This window comes from Microsporum canis, genomic scaffold (genome assembly GCF_000151145.1).
Source record: "Microsporum canis CBS 113480 supercont1.5 genomic scaffold, whole genome shotgun sequence".
Classification (NCBI taxonomy): domain Eukaryota; kingdom Fungi; phylum Ascomycota; class Eurotiomycetes; order Onygenales; family Arthrodermataceae; genus Microsporum; species Microsporum canis.
The window spans coordinates 1,154,182-1,176,331 of NW_003299165.1; the positions used below are offsets into that span (position 1 = coordinate 1,154,182).

Genomic DNA, 22,150 nt, shown 5'->3' on the forward strand with positions numbered 1-22,150 from the left:
AGCCTTATTTTACTGACAACATCCTACGATATGCCTCACGCCTCTCTAAAACATAACCGAGCACTGCCCCTCCTCGATGCAGCTGTGGCCGGCAAATACGCCGTCCCTGGGATGTGCTGCTATAACCTCGAGGGCGTGCTAGCAACTGTCCGCGCTGCAGAAGCCAAAAGGTCTCCAGCTATGGTCCTTCTTTTCCCTTGGGCCATCGAATACGCCGATGGTCTTCTTGTACAAGCCGCCGCGACAGCATGCCGCAATGCCTCTGTGCCGGTGACGCTACACATGGACCACGCTCAGAGTCCCGAAATCATCAAGCGAGCCGCAGACATGTCCCCCACCTTCGATAGCATCATGGTTGATATGTCTCACTTTGAGAAAGCGGAGAACCTAGCTCTCACGCGCGAGTTGGTAGCGTACTGCAATGCCCGCGGCATCGCTACAGAAGCAGAACCAGGGCGTATCGAAGGCGGAGAGGACGGTGTGGCTGACACCGCTGATCTAGAGGGGCTTTTAACTACGCCAGAAGAGAGCCAGGAGTTTGTTGACACGGGGATTGATTGGTTAGCTCCTGCGTTTGGCAATGTGCATGGGGAGTATGGCCCAAGAGGTATTCAGCTGGAATATGATAGGCTGCGAAGTATTAACGAGGCGGTGGGGAAGAAGACGAAGTTGGTCCTTCACGGTGCAGACCCGATGACGAAGGAGATCTTCGATAAGTGCATTGAGTGTGGTGTGTCGAAAGTGAATATCAACAAGGTCATGAATAACGAATATATGAAAGTGCAGAGGGAGTACGCGGGCCGAGTCCCTATTACGAAGTTGCATGAGTTGGCAACTGATGCGATGCAAAAAGCCGTGGAGAGTTCAATGGACATGCTGGGCTCAACTGGGAAGGCTGCTTGAAGGGAGAATCAGCACGGCTGCATATAGCGAAAATTATAGACTGATATCCGGCCCTTGTTTCAAAATTTTGTGTATATATACAGGGAATAGGCCAACCGTTACTCCTTACGTTCGCAACGACGGAGACAGAGAAGGTGAACTTCTCTCAGGACGAGTAAAGGAAATAAAAATTGAACACAGAGGAAATATATTTGTAATGCTAGATGAAAGACAAGTGGAAAGCTATGAGATACAGGGATAGGTAAAAATAATATAGGGGGCAGACAAATAAGCAGAATAACCAGGTGTTAGCAGGATATTTGCAATCTAGTTGAAGGACATCATCTTCTTGATTTCAGCAATGGCCTTTCCGGGGTTAAGGCCCTTGGGGCAGGTTCTTGAGCAGTTAAGGATGGTGTGGCACCTGTACACACTCATACTGTTGTCGAGAGCGGCCTTGCGCTGTTCAGTTCGCTCGTCTCGCGAGTCGATCAGCCATCTGTAGGATTGGAGCAAAAGGGCGGGGCCAAGGTATTCTTCACTGTTCCACCAGTAGGAGGGGCAAGATGTCGAGCAGCAGGCGCAGAGAATACACTCATACAGACCATCGAGCTTCTTTCTGTCAGCAGGGGATTGGCGGTTTTCACGGCCCTATGGAAAGAATATTAGTTGTTATCCTAGGTTAGGAGCTACTCGACGAGTGACTTACATCAGGCGATGGAGTGTCACGTTGCAGATAGGGCTGGATAGATTTGTACTGTTTGTAGAATTGTGTCATGTCAGGAACGAGATCCTTCACGACATAGGTATGAGGCAAAGGATAGATGCGAGTCTCTTTAGAAGTATCGGTAGGAGTGCGGCCTGAAATTAAAGATGTAAGTTTCACTATGCATCACGCCACAGCTAATTCCACTTAAGTAGACATATTTCGACTTACAGAGACATGCAAGAGTGTTCACTCCGTCGATGTTCATCGCACAGCTGCCGCAGATACCTTCTCTGCAGCTCCTCCTGAACGTCAAAGTCGGGTCATTTTCGTTCTTGATTCTGATCAAAGCATCCAAAACCATGGGACCAGTCTTGTTCAGGTCAATGGTATATGTCTGCATGCGAGGCTTAGCAGTCGGCTCGTCTGGGTTCCATCGATATATCTTGAAGGTCTTCATCTTTGGTGCTGGTGCGCTGGTGGCTGCGGACGAGGCCTCTGTGGACTTTGCGTTCGTCTCAACGGTCGCATACGATCGAGAGGCCATGGCAGGGCGCATGAGAGCGCAGGAGCTGCGGAAGAGACGAGAGGTTGAGCGGAGAGATGCCATGGTGGACGAAATGAAGGTTTGTTCGTTTCAACAACAAATGTGTGTTTGCCGGCAAACCGGAGCCCGAAAACAGGACAGCCAACCTCTAGTTATACCAGGGACCAGCAATTGACGCAGGAAAGGCGGTTAGTCTCTCGCGTTATGCGTGTTATCTCGTCCTCGCCGCCGTCGATGATCGATGGTTGATGTCGAGTGTTTCTTGCAAACCTCGGGATGGAGTTCTTCGGGGGAAGTCGGTTATGTCAGCGCCCACCAGCCAATCAGCGCCCACCCATTACCAGCATCACGAAAATTGGTCGACGTTTGGCCTCTGCGGTTCATTTTACCATCCAAGGACTTTCGTCTTTTGCCGAAGGGCCATTCATGTTGACTCAATGTTGGAGCTGCAAGCTGCAAAAACAAACAAGAGGCGAGCAGAAGGATATAAAAGACTTGCATACAGCATGAGACTAACAAAATAAAAAAGAAGTAGGAAACGGCTACGGCTATCAAGATGACTCGACTGACAGTGCTAGGATTGATAGGACTCCTAGTCTAGAACTCATCCGCTCTCTCGATCCGATATCTGGTTGCTATATTATGCTATTGTCCGAGTTCTTCTCCATAATTCAACGGGGCCTTATTTCTAGTCGAGTACAATCGCCCGGACTTACTAATGTCGAAGCTCACATTATATAAAGGACCAAGCCTGCCCTTCACACAGCCGCTCTCCGCCTCCTCTCACTTGGCGTGTTTGCGGAAGAAGTCGAAAACTGAAAGTTGCTCATGCTGACGCAAGAAGCGGGATCTAGATGAGATGCCATGTCAACTCGTTTGAGAAGCCTCATCCTTCCTTCAAGCTTCCTCTGTAGCCAACGACACAACTAGACATCTCATGGCCAAGATAAAGCGAAGGATTCTATCCTAGAGGAGCCGCGTAACTCGCAATTTTCGTGGGCTCAAAGAGAGAGCCTGAAACGGGCTACAGAGCATTGTTCGGCTGAATTGGGTAGAAGTCTATTCCATACACCACAACTTATCTCCGTCTCGCTAAGTTTCAGCTCTGGCTAAAATCCGTCAAAGAGTGCAGGAGAAATGCTGCGCCGTGAGATGGAGAGAAAGCCACTTGTGGTTTAGTTTACGCACTTAAGGAGACGCATTTACGAGACTTGGCATAGGTTAAACCCAGACGAACGACCAGGCAGCTCGGAGCTTGAAGCGTCATGACTCCTACTCATGCCACGAGAGCCCCTCATACAGATGATCGCCAAGTTTAAAAAATGATAGCGAGACGGCGCTTTATAGACAACGAGGAGTTTGATCCAACCGTGTATCAGACATTCTCCGTCGTCGGCGGGTCTTCCATCAATTGCAGTCAGATCTTCAGGCATTACGAGATACGTCATTCAGAACAATCACAATCCTCTTTGCATTATGGACCCGGTCCTGGGGCCGAAAAGAGGGTATGGGGTTTTGTGCTCTTTGTTGCACTACATGAAGCTCGAGGCGAGCCCTGACAGGAAAAAAGATCTTGAGCCACGCGAAGAGTTTAAATGCTAACCGCTGACAAGCCATCCAACCAGCCATTCTTACTGGCTCTTGGCTTGGTTTGGGTAGGTGAAGAATAGATCCTTCGTTCCAGATGTTTCGGGCGTAAGATAAACAATTTCCTTGCCCTCCCACCAAAAGACGATCCTCCTCGTGGCTTACTCCTAGTTGGCTTCACGGATGCGCGGTACATCCTGGACATATCCATTCTGGGCCTCTAAAGTTTAGCTGCACATGGAGTTAAGGATAGCATGGATGTGGGCACAGTACATTAGGCCTCCGTTTGTATTTGGAGGTTCTATTTTCATGCCGTGCCCTTAATCTCCAAGGCTGAGCGGAATTGTCTGATATATAAGAGTGATAATTCCTTCATCGATTGCTCCTGTAACTGGATCAATAATCAGGGTTACCACCAATCCAGCTATATTAATTGTCTCCCGCTCCTCTTGAAGAAATACAATTTAATCAGACTCTTCACACTCACTCAGGAGCCCCTTTGAAGACTATCTTTCTTCCAACCACATCTTTACGCACGTCGCAATGGATACTTGCACATTAGAAACCTGCCCCATAACGGAGAGTATCTACCAGTATCAGCCATCTCTTGCTGGCAATGCTGCGCTTCTCGCCATCTTTGCCGCTTCCGGCATAGTCCACTGCCTACAGTACTTCTTCTTCCGAAATAGCTCTTACTCCATCCCTATGATCCTGGGATGCCTGACAGAAGTTATCGGTTATGTCGGCCGTGTCCTCCTCGCCGATGACCCATTCAGCCAAAATGGTTTCCTCATCCAGATCTGCTGCCTCACGCTCGCCCCTGCTTTCTTCTCCGCCTCGATTTATTTCTGTCTCGCAGATATTGTTCGTCTCTTTGGCGAAGAAGCCTCATGGATTAAGGCAAACCAATACGCCTGGATCTTCATCCCGTGTGATATCGTCAGCTTGATTCTTCAGGGTACTGGTGGTGGTTTGGCCTCCGTTGCTGCTGATAAGAACACCGACCAAGCCCCAGGAACAAACACTATGATTGCCGGGCTGGCCTTCCAGGTCATCACCCTCGTTGTCTTCATGTTCCTTACTGTTGGCTTCATTGTCCGCACCATGAAGGCCCGATCTTTGCAGGAGAAGGAAATGGGTGCCCGGCCAAAACTTCCAATCAGCCGCGATCGATTGGTCACTTTCGCCGTTCCATTCACTGTCGCCATCATCACCATCTTCACTCGATGTGTCTACCGTGTTGCTGAGCTGAGTGAAGGCTGGGAGGGAGATCTGATCCACGATGAGGTTACCTTTGTTATCCTTGAGGGAGTGTAAGTTCTCTACATACTTTTGTCTAGCATCGCGACCTGTTAACTAACGACATATCGCATAGGATGATCGCTATTGCTGTTATCTGCCTGAACATCTCCCACCCAAAGCTCCTCAACCAGAAATAAACTCTCTACACTATCAACTGTTCCTTTCCTAGCATTAATACCCCATTTATAGACTCTTTACTCGCGCGTGATTCTTCATGTTTACTCCTTTATGCATATATCCCCGAATATATCTAACTCTTCCCTGGCGGTTTTCCCTTCCTTTGTGTCCACTTGATGATTTGCTGTACCTGGAGTGATACAACTTCTATGCTTTTTCTTAAAAAAAAAGGAATGATTTTTTTTCGGTTTTGGAGACGTCTACACCAGGAACGAAATTATAAATAAAATATCCTCTGCAATATCACAATTAATTCATTCGTTTATTACGTAATCAATGAGTAATATGAAAATCTCGGCCATCATTTTATTGAAAACGTCTCAAGTCCATCAAAGTAATAGTGATTGGAGCGCACTATTCCCACCAGCCCGACCTTTGATGGACTTTACATGCAATCTAACTAAAGTGGCCCATCAAAACTGGGAATTCAAGCACGTATATACATACTCATTCAAATACATTGCCCCTCTGTCCACTATCCACCTCCACACTTTATCCCCTTTCCGCCTATCCTTCGGGACGATTCCCCCCCAGCCGCGCTACCACCGCTTGCTTCCATTGCCTTAGTTTTGGGGCAATATGTTGTGATTTGGTTGGGTAACGCGGCCGGAACCACTTTAACTTCCGAAGCCGCCGTGATATCTGTTTTCGTGTCGATGCTTCGAGTGGCTTGTTGGTAAGGAAGTCTCGGTCTTCCTCGTTGATCGAGAAAGCGTCGTCGGATAGGTCGAGTTTATGGAACCATGACGCTTGGTACAGGTTCATATCGAATGGGGCGTGCTGGTAGAGTAATATATTATTATTCTGTTCGCCTCACTAGAAATCTAGTGGATATATGAATGGACACTTACTCGTGCCTGTGGTGTTTCCCGAGGTATTTCCTTCCCCTCCTTTTCCTCCTCTGGTTCCCCCGAGAGATCCTCTTCCATCGATCGCCCTGCACCGTTGCTGCCCTTTCCGCTGCGGCGGGATCGGGCAGTCCAAAAGGTGTTTTCCGTGGCGGTGCTTCCACTTGGTTCGCTCCAGTGTACCGGGTAGAGTTGGTCTAGGGGCAGCCCTTGGTAGTGGAAGTGGTTGTGGACCGATATCAGCCTAACCTGAAAGGCACAATCTGGGTGGTGACACCGATCCATAAGGTCCGCTCTGGCAAAATCCGGGGAGGTGGCTGCTCCGTTCCTCGAGGCAAAGGGGATGGCCGGCAGGGTCTCCATCCACTCCCTAACTCTCTTGGAGTTTTCGATGTTGAGGATTATGGCAAGCCTTTGGTCCATGATGAATGTTCTTATTTCTTTTTTTTTGGTTTAAGCCGCTGCTGTCTTGTCTTGGCTTGTTTAGGTCAACCTTGACAATCGGTTTGTTGTCGAGCTATTGACTTGTTTCCGTTAGTCAAAGTTCGGTGTGGGTGTTTTGGTTATTGTCTCGGGACTTGTTTAGGTCAGTCGCGAGCTCGAAAGGCGGGTTTGTCGAAAAACGAATAACAGTGTGCCGAAACAGATTCGTATTCAGATGCGGTTGAAATTCGCGTTTACGTTAACAAGTCGGGTTAGAGATTTGAGACTCAGGTTTGGTGTATGAGCCTTGAAGTTTGAGGTTTGGAGATGTTTTTGGTGATGAAGAGAGAAAGTGAAGGAGAGAAGGAGAGAAGGGAAAGAGCTTGGGAATTAGGACATCTTTATACCCAGTGTGTATGACTCGAATGACGGTAATGGCTTGACAGGATACAGCTACCAAGGTTCGGTGTTCCAGCAACCGTATAATATGAAGATATTGTAGACATCTATGATGCTATCATATCATTATTATACTGGTGGAACTGGGATGAACTTTAAATCAACATTACGCCCAAGTTTAGCGCGCTTGGCGGTTAATTGCTTGAACATGCAATATGAAACTTGCTGGTCATTAGCTGCGTTTAACGGCACGCCGAAAACTGCGACAGTAACTCTAATACTCCCATAATGTGGTGATCTTGATTTATTATGTAAGTAATATTGCATGGCCACTGTGTCGCCCATATAATCTCTAAATATGTCCCAGAGTCCCACCGAGACACTGTATATTATTACCCGTAAGCCATATGAGCCATAGGGCCTACATGGTTCATGACGGCCGGCGGTAATCCTCTTGTGTATACATAGTAGTGGCTCCTCAGGCGCCGGCTTACGGCTATAGATACCTCGAAATAAAACGGTTCATTCGATATACTCCACGGAACCCCCCGGACCGTTCCAATGGCCCCCACGAGCAGTAGATATGACACCTTCCGGCTCTGCGTGGAGCTTCTGTTCAGCCATTTTTCCACTCGCAAAATTCTATCATCGAAATCTCCAACTTAGTTATTAGCCGCGAGTTTGACTTTATCGTCATCACGTGATAGTAATTCGAGCACGGACAGTGGAGACAGTCAGATGACCCCACTTACCCTATACAGTGGGTCACTTGATGACATCAGAAAAGCTTGGCTCCAACTCTTATCACCACGAATAAACCGTCTGGGCGAGTTCTTTTCTTTTCGCTCTCTTCCCTTTTTTTCTTCCCTCTCGCCAGACCTCGCGCGCCAGGCCATTCTCCCGTATATCCAATACATGTGCTTGACACTCTGTCTGTGTATACTTTTCCTTTCCTCCTTTGACACTGGGGTGAACTAGGCCTGCTGTACCAGTTTTCAGACGAAGAACCCCTCAATTTTCTTTGCTCTCTGTCGTGCGTGCTGTGGCGATGGACAACATTCTGAGCCAGCCGTATATGTCTGGTCCTGGAGCTGCAGCTTCAACCCCGGGACAGGCTCATCCCCTTCCCCACCCGCAACATCAGCATCACCAGCAGCAACAGCAGCAACAGCAGCAACAGCAACAATCACAGCAACAGCAACAGCACCAGCACCAGCACCAGCACCAGCACCAGCACCAGCACCAGCACCAGCATCCACAGTCTCATTCCCATTCCCACTCTCAGGTGCAGCCACAATTACAGCCTCCGGCTCAGACCCAGCAGCCAATAACCCTGCCACCCGTACGGCAGCACCAGCAGAACCTTGACTTTACCTCTATTGTGTACGATGGCTACGAGTATATTCTTGAAGTCGTCCAGCAGCCTATCCGCGCGCGTATGTGTGGGTTTGGGGATAAGGTATGCTGTGTTTCATTGGCGTGTTAGACACCCAGCAGAACTGCTAACAGCTCCTAGGACCGCCGACCTATTACCCCTCCACCGTGTGTTCGTCTCATTGTTAGACACGCCGCCACGAAGCAGGAAGTAGAAGCGGAGTATGTACCTACCCAGTAAACTTACCTAGCTTGCCACCCGCAGCCAATTAACCAATTAATTTTTAGGGAAATTGACACCACATTTTTTGTTCTCACTGTTGACCTCTGGAATGCGGAGGGTGATCGTGAAGTCAATCTTGTTAGACACTCGGCGACTTCACCTTCTATTTCAACTGCAACATCTTCTTCTTTTCCACCCCCATCCCAAAATGTTGCCCCGGCAGCCCCGGCAGCCCCAAATTATCAATCTTACCAACAGCAAGGCATGTATAACCACACACCCAGTCCTTACCCGTACTACTCCGCCCATACCTATGCTGGCCAACCTGGGATGTCATACACTCCTCACCCTACTGGGCCATCGCAGACTTACTATCCCAACGCGAGCCAAGGATACTACCCGCCTCAAGCGCAGCAACCAGTTGTGCACCATATGCCTCCCACTCCTGTCGGCATGTTCACGCGCAATTTAATTGGAAGCCTGAGCGCAAGCGCGTTCAAACTATCCGACCCTGCTGGTAAACTTGGCATCTGGTTTATCCTTCAGGACCTGAGTGTTCGTACCGAGGGCATGTTCAGGTAATTACATTGTATATCAGTCTCAATTCTTCCAATACCCACTAACTCTCTTTATTAGGCTGAAAATGAACTTTGTCAACGTGGGAACCCCTCAGGCATCTCTGAGCCAGAACCCCAACAGTTCATCATCTACACCAATTCTTAATCACGGGTCAGCTCCCGTGCTCGCGTCTGTCTACTCAGATGTTTTCCAAGTCTTCTCCGCCAAGAAGTTTCCCGGTGTCATTGAGAGCACACCTTTGAGCAAGTGTTTTGCTATTCAGGGGATAAAGATTCCTATCCGCAAAGACGGAGTTAAAGGCGGCAGAGGTGGTGGGGCTCCTATGATGTTAAAAGACGATGCTGATGGCGACGAACAATACGACGAGTAGATGTTCATTGTCCCCACATCGGTTACATCGGGTTACATCTATTCAAAAGGAAACAGTTTCGCTCTTCTCTATCCCCTTCGTTATCTTTATGTTGTATTCTCAGTGGCCTGTTACAGGGTTTCGTTCAGTCGGTCGTTGTTAATAATTTGGCGTTGCTGGGCTAGCTATCTCAGGTACTACAATGGCATGTTCAACGTGTACTTCTGTATTATAATGCATATTACCCTTAGACGTGAGTCGTCGTTGGCTATATCAAATGACACAGCTAGTATTACGCGAATTCATGAGAAGTAATATCCACTTTTGCATATTTCTGGCAGATTCGTTACAAACGCATCTTGGAAGGCATCGGTGAACAGCGTCATGCAGGCGCATGCCGCATAACATTCGCGGAGCGGTGAGAGAGAGAGAGAGAGAGTAGAGCGAGGATGCGACACGATGGAATTGGAAAAGGAGGTTGTACTCTGGATCATCCCATTGTAGGATTGTCGATATTGGTACATCATCTGTAAAAAGACAAAGGTAGGAAACATTGAATAGTGAGTATTAGGCTGCTTGCTAAAATATCACCGCCGTCTGAAATGTGGGTATCTTGCCTTACATAAAAAGGGGTAACAGGACATGAAACATAAACCAATACTGAATAGAAGCGAATGTTTCAAGAAAAGAAGAAGGAAAGGGAAACGAGTTAGTGAACGTCCCGGCCAAACAGTAAAACAGAGTAGAAATGAGGCGAATTAAAGAATTAAAACCCGAAAAATGCATGTAACAGAGGAAAGGAAAGGAAAAAAGGAGGCAAAGGTGACCAAATTATCCTCTTACTCAGAACGCCTGCCCGGAAAAAACCCATAACTCTATAAGCACAAAGTGACTGATATCGCGATACGATGACTATGAAAATCATTTCCATCGACTTGTCCATGGTTGGCGTGGCTGTTGGGGAGGCGCGTTTACAACCTGCTCGATCGAATCAACAGACGAAGGCGAACCTAGGTCTGACATGGCGGGCTCATGAGTGATCTCGATGGTGGTCTCTTGGTACACCCGACAGAAACCACCCTTCTCGATTTCATCAATTATGTCGTCAGTGGATCGATCAGAGAAGGTGTTATCGTTCGTAGTGAACTTCGGCATCTTCCTTAGCTCGTAGCCCTTGGCTCTTCGGCGGTCTGTGGTAGCAGAGACGTTATGACTCCGCCGGCCATGGGAGCCAGATCCGCCCTTTTCTGATGATCGACTGAGTTCGGAGTCAAGGAGAAGTGCTTTGCGTGTCAGTGTATACATGATCACATCGACTGTTCCAGAGCTTGCGATGATGGCAGCTGCAGCACATAGATAGGTGAGGGATGGAGGACGGCCGCTAGCGCTTGCCATACGCCCGGCAGCGATAGGAAGAGACAATAGCAGGTATGCCAAGGGGTAAAGCACCATGTAACCTGTGACTCTGCGGAGCCTCCCAAGGTACTCCCTCTGTCCGCGTGCCAGAGCAGCGGACGCTTGCATCTTGCGTCGAAGATAAAAGAAAAGGAATGCATAGAGTATGAGAGAGCCGAATTCGGAGATAAAGATCCAAAAGTAATGGGCCCAGAATCTCTCTGCTTCAAACTCTTGATCGATCCAGCACTATAATGACATTGTCAGCACTACTGTAATGACAGTGTAGGTGTTCAACGTGAGATAGAAGAAAGTTATGCCGTACCCAGGCGCCAGATGGAACGAAAGTACGTTTTCCATGTCTGATAGTTGGGATCAGGACAAGGAGTAAACAGAAGCCCCAAAGTGCAATAATGCAGCTCACGGTCAGCCTGTAAGATAGTTTCCTTCCGATAACGACTGTTGCAAAGGTGTGAATCGCAATGGCGAGGACGAACAGTCCACTTGACGGATCGCCTATCTGTAATAGCCATCCTTGTATAGCACAAACGGGGGAGTTGGCGTGTAGGCTGTCATACACCATCCAGTGAATTGACATGATGAAGCCCAACGCAACATGGAGATCCGCCAATAACAGATTGTAGATGAGAACCACAAACTGGTTATGCCCGAGATAGGCTCCGTCATGCTTGCGCCAGAATAACAGCCGGTATGTGAGGAAGCCTAGCAATCCCAGAACTGCTGCAGCAGCCACTGCCGACGCTACCACCACCATAATCGTTCCATGTCGTAAATCTGCAGGCAAAGGGGATATGTCTAGAGTGGTTTGTGCTTGTGGTTCGAGGGAGGACGCTTGCCGTGCAGCATGTTGATACTGCTGCTTGAGGGTGTGCCGAAGAAGTGAAACACCCAACGCCATGATAATAACCCGTCAATCTGCCGTCGAATGTTGCTCCGTAAATGGCTATGAAGACAACAGACACACCGGTATGTCGTCGTAGCGTAGATCTGGTGTATAAGCTATATCAACGAGTGACTTGATCGCTCATCGAGCAAGTGCCAGCTGGCTCAACAATCTGTAATTAACAAACAACGCCTCCCGAAAAGATGGATGTCTGGGGAGTGTTGTTGGTATGACTTGGGAAGCTTGAGCTATAGCCAAGCGGATATAATAAGATAAAAAAAAAAGAGCCTGCAAGCATTGCGTATTTCTTTCATCCGAGAGTGGCCTTGTGAGCCCGGCCCAGGGGATATACAATGGATGGTTGCATGGATGGGACTCTCTCCCTCCCTCTCTCTCTCCTTATCCACCCCGACCTTCGTATTGGGTGCTTAAACTTGAATGACCATCACGTCCAGGGCAATGGTAAGGGATTTGCCTTAGCAGGGTATGGTGACGCCGATCTAGCTGGAGTCATACAAGGGCAATTCCCTTTTCCGAGCAGAGGAGAAAAACCCCATACATAGTGTATCGTTATGCGTCTTGACCCATGAGAAGAAAAAGCAAAGAAGATACCCCGGGCCCTTCCAGAAGCCAGAAGCCCCCTAAAAACTAAACACTAACCTAACGAGCTGTCAGGATCGATCAAGGCTTTGTTTTTGTCTTTCCTCCAGGCCGTTGGAGGCTTGTCAACAGGGCAGCCTTTTGGTATACCGCCACATTGCTGTGACCTGGGCATGGCACCGGACAAAAGAGACACACACACACACACACACAGAGAGAGAGAGAGAGACGGGGACAAGGTGCGACTGGACCTGCATATTCTCCATCTCCAGGCAAAAATGGCGGTGGAGGATACGTCGCAGCTGTTGAGGAGCAAGTGTCCAGCGCATATACCCTGCAGATATTGGTAGACAGCAGTCGAAGCTGTTCAACCATCGACTTCATGCCTGCGGTCCCTCTCCTGCTTTGTTTTTCTCTTCTCCTAACGGACAGGAGGAGAACACCCAAAACGTCTCCACAGGCGCGGCAGAGGGCTTGGACTATTCTCTGTCGATCCAGCGTTTTCACACAGGAATCTTGAATTGTCACTGGATGGCTGGACTTGAAAAACCTGCGACGGCGTCGATGCTGGTGGTGAATAACGCTAACACCTCCCGTATAGCTAGCCCTGGCCGGGGATTCTTCCCCATCGTTAACTCGGAAAACGGCTACTGGTGCGGGATAGAGAGCTGGGGACATCCATGTCCAATCCAGCAGAGGCAGAGGGAGCGAGATTACCGTCTGTTGGTGCTGGGAGGGCGACAGATAGTTGTCCCCAGGCCATGGTCGACCAAAAGCCAAGGCGAGAGAGAGAAACTTGGACTCCCCGAAGAGACGGTAATAAACTAGCTAGTTGAAGCTCATATCAGGTTACCACTCCTTATGTGCGAGTTGGGTGTATCCCTTTTTTAGATCTGATGCCCGAAGAGCAGGCCATTACCCTTGCTGCCAATGTTACTCGATGGTTCCCAGTTCTGTGCTCTGCGCATTTAGATCTCATCTTGTATCATCAGTACAGAGTGCAAATGCTCGAATAGTAAATTGCTGTCGGCCATAACCTGATACACACCCGGTAACGACTGTGGCAAGGATTGGGCTGCCTAGCATGCCAGAGCTACCAACAATTGTCATCAGGGGAGGCGAGAAAAGTTGCTTCGTCGATAGCCACCCCCTGATTCTCCTGCTTCGAGCCCAGGTCTCCGACAAGCTTAACCTAAAGGTCGGGGAATATTCTGCAGTTGCAGGCCTTGTTGTGCATAAGATACGGGCGTGGAAGGGTGTGCATGAAGCTATTTGTGATTTGAAGCCATCGCTCGATGCACCTTCACACCGACCAGAAGCCACAATCAACAAGATGGCCTGCAAGTATTACTATTATTATCGCTGTTATTATTACAGTAATACAAGCAGATCTGTGCAAGGGATACGGATCTAAGGTTAAATTTGACCAGGCTAATCTCCAGATTGCACTATTAAGCTGACTTGAAAAAAAAAAAAAAAGAAAAAAAGCCGGCTATAAGGGGGATATCAAGAAGACTATGCTATGCAATTGAGAAGAAACAAAGGGTAAAACGTCATGGTGTGAAAAGCAAATCTAACTGGGGTAAAAAAGCATGGAGTACAATGTATAGTTTTTTAATCAAGACCAAAAAATGCATAAACCAAACCGAAGCTAATGGGTAATAGGAAACGAAATGGGGAATAAGGTCGTGTGGAAATGTGATAGCCAGCCAGAAACAAAAATAAAACGAAAAAGAGGGAAAGCAAAGAAATCAACGAAAAGCACAAAGAGAAGCTGATTACCTGTGTAAGGGTATTGTCACATTAAAAATGTAAAATAGGGAAGTCGTAAAATGGTACTTCGTTCCGGTGCTGGACGAAGGTTGGCAGCTTTTGCGCCGTCGATTAGAATGCGAAGATCGCGCGGGGCTGGACAAAGGTCGCTATGGCCGCGGAGTGAGGCTGCTCCTACAGGCGGACGGGAGGGAATCGATGGCGGGATGTGGGTATCACTTCCCTTGCCGTATAGGAACAACATACTCGTTGTATTCCTCGGACTCTTCCTCGACAGGTGCAGGCGTTCTCCGTTCGGTACGGCGTTTAGGCCTTCGCCTTCTGTTCGAACTAATGTTGCTCGCAGACTCTGAGGGAGCAATCGACGCGCCGTCGTCGACATCTTCGTCCGTGCCGCTCTCAAACTCGGCCGGTGTCCCGCTCCCTCCCATCGGCACAGGCGTGCCCGCTAGTATCTGGATATTGGACCTGCTGCCTCTTCTTGCCTGGCTTGCGGCCGTAAGCCCAGCACCTCGTTCGCGTAAAGCGCGCCGGACCATTTCCGCCTTCCCATGGAGTATCTCAAAGGCATCTTCAAGAGCCTCCATGCCAAGGAAGATGTCCCTCTCCACTTCCGCCAACGCGGCAATTTCCGTTTCTTCGTCAATAGAAATAGGAGCACCATACGATCCGGTCGCGGTGCTGATGGGAGCACCTGCACGAGGCTGGCTGGCGGAGCGCATAGTCTGGTTGCCATCTCTTGGGAGGCTTGTGTGGGGGTCAAAGGGAGGCTCTGTGGCAGATGTTGGGACAGAGCTGTCCTCTGCTCCACTCCTCAGAAACCCATCAAAACGGCCAGATATGAGTATGTCCCACTCGTCGTCGCTGATAGCTGCTAACGTTGCTAGGACATTGTGCATTTCGGGGTGCTTCACCATGTATAAGGCCGTCTCTGGGTCACGGGGTGGGGTCTGCAGTCTGTATAGGCGGTAGATTGCAACAGCCCCTAAAACCAGACAAGGAGGTCTATCTGGGGGCTTTGGCGTCTCTTTCTTAGGAACGGCTGGGCCTAGTGGGAACTCTAGTAGTGCTGCAAAGGGGGCTCTTTGTTCTGGATCCAGGTAAGTTAGAATAGCGAATGTAAGAGTCTCATCATCAACGTCTCCAGGAGGTTCAGCTGGTTGGTCAGGCTGGCGAGAAAGCCATTTATCCACAGCCTGTTTTGTTTTACGCGACTGTCTGATATAATGGTCTCGATATTCCTCAGGGACGTCAATGTCAAGCTTTTGCATAGGTATGTGTTCCTGTGAGCTTTCAAAAGCAGTTTGGTCAAGCTCTGGTTGCATACGGAATGGTGGCCACGTTGGTAAGTCGCTTCGACCCGAAACGAGTTCCAAGACCTCACCCCAGCTAACTCCAGCTTGTCCATCTTGCTCCTCCTTGCCGCAGCACATAGGGCACTCGCAGGACTCTGACGAAATATCTCGAGCAAACACAGATTCCAGTCTGTCCAATAACCGCCTTGCCACGGATCTGTATCCCGTAGCCACTGCTATCGAACCATTCTTTTCTATCACTCGACTATAATCACCTAATAACTTGGAAAATGGTTCAAATAGCTTCATTCCTGTATTGGCAGGCTCAAAAAGGTGTTGTGGCATGTTAGCTGATTCTCCCGCTCCAAGGAAGTTCCGGGGTACGTGATAACCCAGGCCGCCATTTTGGAGCAGATAGTCAACTCTGGGTCTCGACAGCGGTATTTCTGGAGGGGGTGGGGGTGGGGGAGGTGGTGGAGGCGGAGAGGCAGCGGATGGGTCTCTTAACGCCTCCTGTACCAATAGCTCCGGGCGTGGCGATGGGGATGCGTGTGAGGGAGGTCTAGATGCACGAGGGCGGTTTCGTAGTTTGGGTAGTTGTTCAGTGGTCTTCACTTGTACAGGAGCGATCGATGTAGCATCCGAGTCTACTGTTTCTGCAATTGTCTCGTTATCGGATAGAACATCGATAGGTGATGCTGACTTTCGGTTCTGGGACGATTTCCCGGATTTTCGGTGCGCTGAAGTGGTAGAGGATCTGTGAGAAAACTGAAGGGCCTCAAAAATTTTCAATTTGGTTGGGGTACTGGATCGGGCCTTCGTACTGGTTCTCAGCGTTTGGTCACTTAGCTTCTTATACATTCCGGTGTTGGAGGACCTGGCAGAATGGTTCCTTGACGACTTATGCTTCTTTGGTTCTCCTGAAGCCTTGCTCTGGGTTTCCTTCTCCTCTGACCGGCGGCCATCATTGGACGGCGTGCTTTTTTGCCGGGGGAGCTCTGTATCATCATTTGTGAGAGGAGGGCTTGGTGGTCGAGTAGCCTGACTGTGTCTCTTGCTCTGCGTCTTGTCCTCGTCCGTGGAACTCGGCTTTTGCTCATCCTTCTTGGCTTCTGTAGATGTCAAGTCTGTAGGTTCGGGGGTCAATATATTTAGTCGTACCCCTAGGTTATCCCGACTCCCAACGGCCTCCTTGCTATGTGCCTTTGAGAAGCTCGGGTAGGGCGTAGACACCTTCGATTCGTTGGTTTCAGACATAAGGGCGACAGACGGGTGTTTCTTAATCCTTAAGCTCGATGTGGATGAGTTTGGTGAGCGGCCAGCTCCGTCCTTCAGCCTATCTTTATCAGATCTGGGCCTAGTCTTCTTGCTTGTACTGTGTGAAGAACCATGAGTTGTTCGACTGTGACGTTCTTTCTCTCGAGCCCGCGATGAAGAGGAGCGTGACGGTTTGGCGGTTCCTTCAGTTCCCTCACTGCTCTGGTCGTCAGAAGCCCGGTCTCGATCTCGCGGTCGATGATGTTCTCGCGACTTGGAGGGCATGGCGGCTAGTGAGAAAGAGGTAATCCTGCCGGCAGCAGCAAGATAGAGGTGGTACCAGGGAGCGAAATGTTGCCCAGCAGGCTGGTGAATAATGCGCCACTACTAAAGGGTCGAAAATGCGTGGATCTTAGTCACAGACGACCGATCGGAAGCGATCCCGTAAGGCATCAGGGGGCTCTATTGAGGTGCTTTTTGGTGATAGCGCAACTTCATGGATCGCAACATGAAAAGCAAGGGACTGGCCAGAGCGTTATCATGCGTAGTCGACAAGTAAATCGGCCTCCGGTTCCGTCAGCCAGTTGGGCACCAACAAGCTAGCACAACGTGAGAACAGGCAGGGAGAGGACAATATTAAGTCAAGTCCACGGTCCTTCGGAAAGCTGGGCAACTGTGTGTTGCAGGTACAAGGCAAGTAAATTTCTCTGGGGGGCCGTTGAACTTTGTACTTTAAGGCAACTCTGCAAAAAAGATCCTCCGTTGACGGGATCGTGTGGCTTTAGTGTAACAGCACTAGTGAGAAGGGAGTGAAGCCTTAACCCTGTTCTTCTCTCAACTTCTGTCCCTTTTTTCTCTCTGCTCAGCGCTGTCTGTTCGCCTTCATCGGCGTGTTTTTACTCTGGTTGATCTCGATGTATCGAAACATTCGATGAAGTCAAGAACTTCCCGATTCAGCGGATCAGACAAAAACCTTAAGCGCCGTGGCCACGTGATCACCAGTTTCACTTTTAGGTATAAAAGTCACATGGCCAGTTCTTGTCAGCAAGTCGAGGTCGTGTAGTGTAGCGGTCATCACATCGGATTCTGATTAGTCATTGGAAGTTCCGATAACCCTGGTTCGAATCCTGGCATGACCTTGTTTTTTTTTTTTTTTATCCTTACGCGCTCTAATTCTCCTTGCTTACTTCGAGTGATATTTTGTTTTTGGCTCTGCCCTTTTTACTTCATATCCAATCAACAGTGGAGTTAATTGGTAGATTCCTTCAGTATAACGTCTTTTGGTATTCTTCGTTCCAGGTCGAAAACGTCATAAAGGTCATATGATAAAAGAGCACATATAAAACACTATGTACAGCTTCGTGTATATGTACGGGGTAGGCAGAAAGAGCCACCGCTAGTCCAGAATAAATACACTGCTTTGTGGAGACGCCATGGGTTCCGGGTAAGGGGAAATATACGGACTCGGGAGGCGTGGCAATGCAGTTATTCCCGCAGGCCGCGGTTCTGAAGACTCAACTACTACCGATTGCATCGCAGTCACTTTTGGCTCTGTTCGCCTCGGGATTTCGTTTGCAACAATTGGCCGTCTGAATACGTCACCATTCAGATGGTACCAGCGACCTTTAGGGCTGAAATCTTTTGTCGGAGACATGGTCTTGTACTCCTTTCGTGCGATGAAGAATGAGCGGAAAGCTGTTGCTGCAGCGAGGCAAACGCCAATCTCCGCACATATTATCACCCAATAAGTTTCCCAGTTTGTGTCGACCAGTCCCTTGTAGTAAACGCCCGCTCCCCGAATGATCGTTACAATGCTCATAAGAATGGTGAGGCAGAGTGACAGAGTGAGGGCTATCTTTTGAGTCCATCTCACCTGCACAGTCCAGATCATCCGGACTGGTATATATAAAACTAAATAATGCCGTCAGCCTACTATCACATATTTACATTAAAGAGGGGGGCTTACCCAATGCATCACCCAAAAGATCTAATGCCAGGTGTATGAATAGAAAGGTCGACACTCGTCGCTGGCCAGATGGTGTCAAACATATAGCTTGATTCAGGGTTAGCCCGGATACCTAAGATGATTTTGGCGGCATGGATTCACTCACCATTTTCGAGAGTGTAGTAATAAGGGCAGGAAATATGAGTAACCACAGACCCATAGCCCATAATACCGATGTTAAGAATAGTTGCTACCCACCAATACCTGTCCAATGATGGAATCCCGTTGACCAGATTTTTAAAGAGAGCCAGGAAGCTAAACTTCACGGACATTATGGCCAGCCAGAGCAGTATTGTTGTCACCTGCACCCATTTTTGATAGTCAAAAGTTATCTGTATAATATCAGGAGGGAAGGTTACTCCAGCGGTCTCGCCGAACTGGAGTGCCAGTGTGAGGTACATCTTGTCGATTGTGATGGTATAAAAGATGATCAGCGCTATTGACAAACAAGAAAGGCCGGCGGCTAGAAATATGTCGTCCCATGAAACCTGTTTCTGGATCCGAATTCGGATATATGCACGCGCAATAGCGGCTATCCAGCAAACAACGAAAAGGACAGCGGTCGAAATCTTTGTTTGACATGAGCGTCCATATCGGAATATATTAAAAGGGAAGCCTTACAATGACATCTCCTCTGTGTAGTCGACCCGTATTTCCAGCCCCCATCATGCTATATGTTATCGAAGCAATTGAATCTGACCATTGTCCTTTCCAATTTTTCGTGAATATCAATGTCTACCGAGACACAATCAATCTAGCATAGGCTCATCCATTCAGATAATATGAGAAATATGAGAGCCTCGTCCAGTTTATGAGATCACGCAGGGCTACTTAAGGATGCCGACTGGGGGCGCAGACATTGCATGTACGGGCACGGCCATGTGGCTATAACCCCGATCATGCATGCAGACATAGGCTATTCGATTAGTCAATATGTACAAGAACCAGGACGGCATGCGGCCCGAAGTGTTATGCTTTTGCATGGGTATATATATGGCCTTGATCCTTCAAGATTGACAAATACTATTATACATAGTAAGGCTCGACATCACTTGCAGTAGGCACGCATATGCAAGCAATATCTGCGCCAGGTATATGTATAAGCGTGTATACATTAAAACATATTGTATGGGCGCGACATAAAGATGATACCTTGCCTTGCAACGTACTTGGGCAGGCTGCTCATTGACCTCCCTTCAAAAAACCGGATTAAAAGACTGAAAAGCTAGCAAGAGCGACTTGAAGCACAGCGATGCACTCCTAGCAGATAGCCATGGCACTCTATGGACCGGCGTGGAGTGCATAGTGACGACTTATTAAACCGCCAGCCTTCTTCTAGCAAAGTATGAAGCCTTGGACGAAACAGTTCATATCCAGCGCTATTTGCTTTGTTAGCAGGGATAAATATATTCACCGAAAGGTATAGTTATGCACGTGGCGACAACAGGCCCATTCGCCTGGACCTCAACCTTCCATCTATAAAACAACATCGTAGCACAATTCTCATGCTCGTTGCCGCATCACACCCATCGAACGTCGTCATCCTTGATGTCGAGCTCAGCAATGCCCATCTAGATAAGATGTGTTTATCACACGTCGTACCCCCACACTTTGATCTCCAACAACGTATCTCTCGGATATATCCGCACCACACAGTAGGTGCATACATCATAAGATAGAACCCTATGGTTTATCATGATTGAATCCAATCTCCATTCCTTGCGAAGCAAACAACCCAACTTCTTTTCAATCTGGGATATGCTGCCTACTTGTTTGTTTTATTTCCAGAATCAAGTTTTGGAGCAATACAAACGTCCATCTCATTTGCTATATCAAAGACTTGGCTTCCACTCAGGTCCGAAAACACCAATACCCCTCACGATATGCATAACTTTTATGCTGTCTAGTGGCCGGTTTATTAGAGCTGTAGATCGCTACACCCGCTTATGTTGTGTCTATGGTCTAGTAGAATGCAGCTCACGGGGTTGACGCTTGAGCAACACATGAGAGCCGATGGGTGAAGAGAGAAGCCAATGTGTCGTAAGCTGTTTAACTTATGACATACATTATTCTCTTATTATTGAATATGGTGATTCTACCACGTATCGCAGAGGAAGTCCCTGCAAAAATATTGCATACAGCCATCCAATCTCACTTCTCAACAACCCAGATGGCTTTCATTGCCTCAGGGGTAGGTCCAAACGGTCAAAATTCTCTATTTAGCTTATATCATATGTGCCCTCTTAAGCCGTTGGTGCTCCCAGTCCCTGTTCAATAGAAGGAACCGCTTAAAAACATTCGTTTTAACATAAAAGGCTCGTTGCATCGCCTCACTCCTTGTTCATTCTCGTCTCCTCTAGCAGCTCCAAGTATTTCGACTATTGATCCAAAATTACCCATCTATCAAGGAATTTCTAATATTACTCAACTCACAATGCATTTGTTGAACGCTGGAACTCTGGCGGTAGCATTACTGGTTGCTTCCGTTGCTGCTGTCCCTGTTGACCAGTACGTATCCTAAATATACCATCTTATGATATTTGACCTTGCGAACTATACTTACCATGGCAGGTTTTCTGCGGACAAGCGTTCCCCGAAAACGGAGGTTGAAAAGGCGACTTATTGGGATCTGCTGGGCAAGCGGATCATTGCAGAACTCGACCTCATGGTCCCCCGTGGGGTGCCAGCTATGGCTGGCCATGGCGATGATGATAACGACGACCATCACCGTGGTGATGATCATGATGATGATGATCATCGCTGGAATAGCGTCAAGGCTAGAGGCCACGGAGATCGTGACCATGATGACGATCATGACCACAACGGCGGCCGCGATGGTCATGATGATGATGATGACGACCATCACTGGAAGACCATCCAAGCCAGGGGCCACAGAGACCATGACCACGAAGAGGATGATGACCACGACCACGACCACGACCACGACCACGACCATGACGGCCATGATGATGACCATCATCACTGGAAGAGCATCCAAGCTAGGGGTCACCGAGACCACGACCATGACCACGACCATGATGACCACGATGATGACCATGATGATGACCACGACCATGACGGCCATGACCACGACGGCCATGATGATGACCATCATCACTGGAAGAGCATCCAAGCTAGGGGTCACAGAGACCACGACCATGATGACCACGACCATGATGACCACGACCATGATGACCACGACCATGACGGCCATGATGATGACCATCATCACTGGAAGAGTATCCAAACTAGGGGCCATAGAGGCTATGATGATAACGATGACGATCACCACGGCCACGATGACCATGACCATGACGATGATGATAACGACGATCACCACCATGGAAAATAAGGGATCAAATATAGTCTATGCCTCACCATAAGAGGTATTTAACACAACCAGTTCCCTCTAAACCTCTCAAGTTCTCATTCTGTCGATATTAGCAAATCTCCGAAAATTAGAGGAGATACCACGAAATGCCAGGCTACAACCCAGTATTGAGGTGCTAGTATCGGGATTTTTCG

General features: G+C 48.5%; 12 protein-coding genes and 1 non-coding gene across 13 annotated transcripts; 6 read left to right on the forward strand and 7 right to left on the reverse strand.

Moving 5' to 3' along the window:
• Window positions 1-30: 30 nt before the first annotated feature.
• On the forward strand, window positions 31-903 carry MCYG_05510 (fructose-bisphosphate aldolase; the record flags this gene model as incomplete). The annotated part of the gene is made up of 2 exons (XM_002845595.1): window positions 31-478; window positions 503-903. 2 exons carry the CDS (start codon window positions 31-33, stop codon window positions 901-903), a joined length of 849 nt encoding a protein of 282 aa, XP_002845641.1.
• Window positions 904-1,209: 306 nt separating this feature from the next.
• Window positions 1,210-2,198, reverse strand: MCYG_05511 (succinate dehydrogenase iron-sulfur subunit; the record flags this gene model as incomplete). Its single annotated transcript, XM_002845596.1, has 3 exons — window positions 1,210-1,533; window positions 1,592-1,743; window positions 1,820-2,198. 3 exons carry the CDS (start codon window positions 2,196-2,198, stop codon window positions 1,210-1,212), a joined length of 855 nt encoding a protein of 284 aa, XP_002845642.1.
• A 2,067-nt stretch (window positions 2,199-4,265) lies between these two features.
• Window positions 4,266-5,161, forward strand: MCYG_05512 (sphingoid long-chain base transporter RSB1; the record flags this gene model as incomplete). The annotated part of the gene is made up of 2 exons (XM_002845597.1): window positions 4,266-5,035; window positions 5,098-5,161. 2 exons carry the CDS (start codon window positions 4,266-4,268, stop codon window positions 5,159-5,161), a joined length of 834 nt encoding a protein of 277 aa, XP_002845643.1.
• Window positions 5,162-5,708: 547 nt separating this feature from the next.
• On the reverse strand, window positions 5,709-6,472 carry MCYG_05513 (uncharacterized protein; the record flags this gene model as incomplete). Its single annotated transcript, XM_002845598.1, has 2 exons — window positions 5,709-5,981; window positions 6,053-6,472. 2 exons carry the CDS (start codon window positions 6,470-6,472, stop codon window positions 5,709-5,711), a joined length of 693 nt encoding a protein of 230 aa, XP_002845644.1.
• A 528-nt stretch (window positions 6,473-7,000) lies between these two features.
• MCYG_05514 (uncharacterized protein) lies at window positions 7,001-7,495 on the reverse strand (the record flags this gene model as incomplete). The annotated part of the gene is made up of 2 exons (XM_002845599.1): window positions 7,001-7,253; window positions 7,407-7,495. The coding sequence occupies 2 exons, from the start codon at window positions 7,493-7,495 to the stop codon at window positions 7,001-7,003; spliced, it is 342 nt and encodes a 113-aa protein (XP_002845645.1).
• A 424-nt stretch (window positions 7,496-7,919) lies between these two features.
• On the forward strand, window positions 7,920-9,417 carry MCYG_05515 (VelB; the record flags this gene model as incomplete). The annotated part of the gene is made up of 3 exons (XM_002845600.1): window positions 7,920-8,307; window positions 8,692-9,046; window positions 9,105-9,417. 3 exons carry the CDS (start codon window positions 7,920-7,922, stop codon window positions 9,415-9,417), a joined length of 1,056 nt encoding a protein of 351 aa, XP_002845646.1.
• A 900-nt stretch (window positions 9,418-10,317) lies between these two features.
• MCYG_05516 (uncharacterized protein) lies at window positions 10,318-11,710 on the reverse strand (the record flags this gene model as incomplete). Its single annotated transcript, XM_002845601.1, has 2 exons — window positions 10,318-11,040; window positions 11,117-11,710. The coding sequence occupies 2 exons, from the start codon at window positions 11,708-11,710 to the stop codon at window positions 10,318-10,320; spliced, it is 1,317 nt and encodes a 438-aa protein (XP_002845647.1).
• A 666-nt stretch (window positions 11,711-12,376) lies between these two features.
• On the reverse strand, window positions 12,377-13,274 carry MCYG_05517 (uncharacterized protein; the record flags this gene model as incomplete). The annotated part of the gene is made up of 3 exons (XM_002845602.1): window positions 12,377-12,915; window positions 12,941-13,123; window positions 13,163-13,274. 3 exons carry the CDS (start codon window positions 13,272-13,274, stop codon window positions 12,377-12,379), a joined length of 834 nt encoding a protein of 277 aa, XP_002845648.1.
• A 105-nt stretch (window positions 13,275-13,379) lies between these two features.
• MCYG_05518 (uncharacterized protein) lies at window positions 13,380-13,957 on the forward strand (the record flags this gene model as incomplete). Its single annotated transcript, XM_002845603.1, has 2 exons — window positions 13,380-13,688; window positions 13,784-13,957. 2 exons carry the CDS (start codon window positions 13,380-13,382, stop codon window positions 13,955-13,957), a joined length of 483 nt encoding a protein of 160 aa, XP_002845649.1.
• Window positions 13,958-14,283: 326 nt separating this feature from the next.
• On the reverse strand, window positions 14,284-16,905 carry MCYG_05519 (conserved hypothetical protein; the record flags this gene model as incomplete). The annotated part of the gene is made up of 1 exon (XM_002845604.1): window positions 14,284-16,905. The coding sequence occupies one exon, from the start codon at window positions 16,903-16,905 to the stop codon at window positions 14,284-14,286; it is 2,622 nt and encodes an 873-aa protein (XP_002845650.1).
• A 768-nt stretch (window positions 16,906-17,673) lies between these two features.
• On the forward strand, window positions 17,674-17,759 carry MCYG_10557. Its single transcript has one exon. It is a non-coding gene; the product is annotated as a tRNA-Gln (tRNA).
• Window positions 17,760-18,016: 257 nt separating this feature from the next.
• On the reverse strand, window positions 18,017-19,291 carry MCYG_05520 (conserved hypothetical protein; the record flags this gene model as incomplete). The annotated part of the gene is made up of 4 exons (XM_002845605.1): window positions 18,017-18,516; window positions 18,587-18,673; window positions 18,732-19,194; window positions 19,247-19,291. The coding sequence occupies 4 exons, from the start codon at window positions 19,289-19,291 to the stop codon at window positions 18,017-18,019; spliced, it is 1,095 nt and encodes a 364-aa protein (XP_002845651.1).
• Window positions 19,292-20,638: 1,347 nt separating this feature from the next.
• MCYG_05521 (aspartic acid-rich protein aspolin1) lies at window positions 20,639-21,977 on the forward strand (the record flags this gene model as incomplete). Its single annotated transcript, XM_002845606.1, has 3 exons — window positions 20,639-20,816; window positions 20,941-21,133; window positions 21,197-21,977. The coding sequence occupies 3 exons, from the start codon at window positions 20,639-20,641 to the stop codon at window positions 21,975-21,977; spliced, it is 1,152 nt and encodes a 383-aa protein (XP_002845652.1).
• Window positions 21,978-22,150: the final 173 nt, after the last annotated feature.